Genomic DNA, 3,970 nt, shown 5'->3' with positions numbered 1-3,970 from the left:
AATAAAATTATGCAAAACAGTAGCCATAATCTAAGCCTAAACATCCTGAATCTGAAATCATTAGGAATATAGAAAGTCTGAAAGAAATCTTTGGAATATAGAAAGTCTTAAAAAAATATTAAAAATATAGAAAGTCTGAAAGAAATCTTTAGGAATATAGAAAGTCTGAAAGTGAAAGCAGTATAGTGTTTATAAAATTATAATAAAATATTGTCATTTATTAATTGGGGCCGGTTTTGGGGCATATTCGGGGCGGGACCTGAGTACCCCGCCCCCACCCCGAAACCGGCCGGGGTTTTTTTTTAAACCCCCATCCCCACCCCATTTAAGTAAACAGTTCTCCAAACCCGTTTTAAACGGGACAGGGGCGGGGGCGGAGCGGTTGCCCACCGGGTTGGGGATTTTTGCCCCCACTACATATGGGGACCTGCCAATTGTCCAATAAAGGATCATCTTCCACAGATTAGATAAAAGCCCACTTTCAAAGCCCAGTTGTCAACTAAGATGTGGACTCCTGGCCCTTTGAAAGAAATTTAGTCCAGTGTCTTCTAAACAAAACCATGACAATGAAACATCTCAGCTAGAGGATTGATACAGTATATTAATACTTAAAAATCCAAGAGGGACAACAAATTAGCGAGTAAATTATAAATAAATAAAACAAAATATAGTGAAACAAAAACAAGTGCCAAAACCCACAATGGTGAAACCCCTCCTTCATACACATTAATTTGTAGTCCTCCCACTGCTCCGAAAGGATCTCATAGCTTTAAGTGCTGCTGCTCTCAAAACGTACTCGTGATAGAATGCCGCGATGGCCGCGCCCTTAAATGGTCCAACCCAGAAAATCCACTGAACAACAACAACAACAAAAAAAACATGAACTCTGTTGGCCTTAATTAATTACTATAACTAAAAATATAGTAAATGTCAAGGTCAAAGTACTTTGTTACAGCACAAGGGAGGTATATATAAATATAATACTTGATCATGCCAGGCTTTTTCGGTGCCATCCATCACAGTAGCTCCGAAGCTTCGAGCTGGGTTGATACCTGTGCCGGTGATCGGTATTGTGGCCAAATGAACCATGAACACAGCAAATCCAATTGGAAGTGGTGCCAGAACCTAGTATACATATTTAAAATTTACTCTCATCATCTCAACGTTGTGTGTTGTTGAGTTGCATAAAATAAAATATTTTAATTTATAAATGTTGTATCGTTAATGATACTTACAGGAACATGGGAATCTCGTGCACTCCTCTTAGGGTCAGTGGCAGAGAAGACTGTGTAAACTAGGATGAATGTGCCTACGATCTCAGCTGCCAAACCAGTGCCTGTGGTGTAACCATAACTCATTTCGTTGGCTCCACCACCATACCGGACGTAGTTAGCCTCATGAAATGCCCTCACCAACGCACAACCACATATGGCCCCCAAACACTGAGCCACCATGTACATCACTGCCCGGACCACTGACACCTTCCGAGCCAGGAGCATCCCGAATGTCACCGCCGGATTAATATGCCCTCCTGCACATATCCATCCAAACCAACTACTCGGAATCACATTGCACAGATTTACCCATTTCCAAACACTTTATTGTTTTTCACTACACTTTGTCACACTAAGAGCACCTCCTTCATGTAGTGAGACTGACGCTACCAATGTTATTAAAAGTAATTTTTGAAATGAGAACTCATTCATATGAAATTAAAGTAAAAATTATGATTAGACACTAGACACTAACATGTTAAATTTTCCCGTAGAAATTTTTTTAAAGTACTTATATTAATGATTTTTTTCTTTTTTGAATGACATACCTAAAAAAAATTAATATTATTCCCCTGAAATTAAAAATAAAATAAAAATTCCACCACCACTCGTACACAATTTCCTAGGTCCCTCCTATTACGATGACTACTACTCATTGACTTATCATATACTAAAAAAATTGGAACTCCTAATTTTAAATTCGCAATTGGGATTGAAGGAGACTTACCAGAGATACCGGCAGTGCAGTATACGAGCACAAAGATCATGCCACCGAAAGTCCAAGCGATGCCGAGAATGCCAACGCCACCACATTGAGAGGCGTTGGCATTGTTGCCGATAATAGTTAGAACAGTAATGTAGAGGAACAAGAGGGTGGCCACAAACTCGGCAATGACGGCCCTATACAACGACCACTTGGTCAGTTCCTCTGCGTCAATGAACGGTGCCGGTGGTGGGTCTTGGTAGTCCTTCATTGGCAACTCGCCGGCCCCCTCATTGTCGTTGTCCATAAACTTTTCGTGGTAAAATCGATATATATATATATATATATATAGATATAGATATAGATATATTGCTTGTGTGTGAGTGAGAGAGAGACGGGAGAGAATGAGTTTGTAATGGGAAGAAGAGTGAAGGAGTGAGAGATTATTAGTTAGACTTATATAATTGCCGCCCCATCCCATTACAAAAATTGTTGGAAGCTCATCCAATTTTATTGATTTTATACCTTTATTATTCGGAAATCCCAAAGTTATTGGAGAGTATCGATTAACATGTTATATAACTTATATGACTCAAAATTTAACTGTGTTGATACATAAGTTTGACTTACCACAAATCAGATTATTCATTTTTTTCATTAATCAGATTCTGCTTCAAAGATCAGAAATTGAATCAGTTTAGGGGAAGAGGAAAATTTTCAGTATCCAAATTCACAAAGTTGAATTGAAAATAAGGTTTAGGCTCAGTAAATTTTTTTAATATTTTTTTATTTTTATTTTTTTCATATTTGGCAAAAGTTTAAATCGAGATTGAAATTGAGTCCATAATAAGTGTAAAATAACTTGTCTAAAATTAATGAGTAAATTATTTTTGTTAAATTTTAATATATTTTTAATAAAATATTTACAAAGAAAAAAAATATTAAAATTTAATAAAAATAACTTATGTATCAATTTTTAGCAAATTATTTTACATGCCCCGCCCCAATTGATTCGACCTTAATCTAGATGTAAACCTTTGGCAAATACCGAAAAAGTAAAAATAAAAAAGTATTTTATCTGGAAAAGAAAAATATTTTTAAAAAATATATTTTATTGAGCAGAGCCTTAGGCTCCGTTTGTTTTGATGTAAAATATTTTTTTATTTTTTGGTAATTGGTTGTTGTAAAATATTTACGAAAGAAAAATATATTAAAATTTTAGAAAAATAATTTATCCATCAATTTTTGATAAGTTATTTTATACGTCCCGCCCGAAGAACTCTACCTCAATATCCATCTAAATCTTTTATACGTCCCGCCCGAAGAACTCTACCTCAATCTCCATCTAAACCTTTGTCAAATACCGAAAAGTGCAAATAAAGAAAATATTTTACCAAAAAATGGAGCCAAGTGTTTTGAATAACACAAGGCAGACTAGATCAATTATAAGTTAGTAATCAAAGTATATGGTCTAATGAGATAATTAAGACAAGATTGCCGGCCAAAGCATATTCCTTTATCCATCAATTTGCTATTGGTGTAACAACTTTCTCTGGTTTATTATTCTGATTACAAACAAATGAAAAGATAAAGCTTGCTTAGCTAATTAATTAAATAATACAAAACCACAACAATGTTACATTCCAGGTTTTGATAAAGGACTGGTTCTAGACACATTTAACTAATCTTTATGTGATTTTGTTTTTTATGTGATTAGAAATTACGGAAGGTCTTACCTCACCATTTTTACTTTACCTAATATCAAGTAATTATTGTGCTCTTTGAACATGTAAGAACCTATCCATTAATAAAAGTGAACATGGAAAATCAGATTTCCTACCTAAATTCTGAAAACAAAAACTCTACAAAACATCTCTCCTTTGAGGCAGTTCATGTTAATGGAAGTATTTAAACTCACTCTCATTTATCAAATAGTAAAGGTATAATGTAACTGGGTAGAAATCAGAGCTAATGGGGTTTGATTGAGACAGAG

At 35.1% G+C, this 3,970-nt stretch overlaps 1 protein-coding gene across 1 annotated transcript; it reads right to left on the bottom strand.

Annotated features, from left to right (window-relative positions):
- Positions 1-660: 660 nt before the first annotated feature.
- Positions 661-2,284, bottom strand: LOC132293422 (aquaporin PIP2-3-like). The gene is made up of 4 exons (XM_059790902.1): positions 2,002-2,284; positions 1,236-1,531; positions 985-1,125; positions 661-852 (listed from the first exon to the last, which is right to left on the bottom strand). The coding sequence occupies exons 1-4, from the start codon at positions 2,282-2,284 to the stop codon at positions 727-729; spliced, it is 846 nt and encodes a 281-aa protein (XP_059646885.1). The 3' UTR covers positions 661-726.
- Positions 2,285-3,970: the final 1,686 nt, after the last annotated feature.

This window comes from Cornus florida, unplaced genomic scaffold (genome assembly GCF_030987335.1).
Source record: "Cornus florida cultivar Cherokee Brave unplaced genomic scaffold, ASM3098733v1 CherokeeBrave_3.0.0_Hap2_Chr02, whole genome shotgun sequence".
In the NCBI taxonomy this organism is placed as follows: Eukaryota; Viridiplantae; Streptophyta; class Magnoliopsida; order Cornales; family Cornaceae; genus Cornus; species Cornus florida.
The sequence above is the reverse complement of the archived record's forward strand: the minus strand, read 5'-3'. Positions and strand labels throughout refer to the sequence as shown.

Excerpts from the sequence above, each read along its gene's own strand:
- LOC132293422 (XM_059790902.1), bottom strand. The coding sequence starts at position 2,284 with ATGGACAACGACAATGAGGGGGCCGGCGAGTTGCCAATGAAGGACTAC. Across the intron at positions 1,532-2,001 it reads CTGCACTGCCGGTATCTCTG|GAGGGCATATTAATCCGGCG; the intron begins GTAAGTCTCCTT and ends GGATATGTGCAG. Across the intron at positions 853-984 it reads AAAAAGCCTGGCATGATCAA|TGGATTTTCTGGGTTGGACC; the intron begins GTATTATATTTA and ends GTTGTTGTTCAG.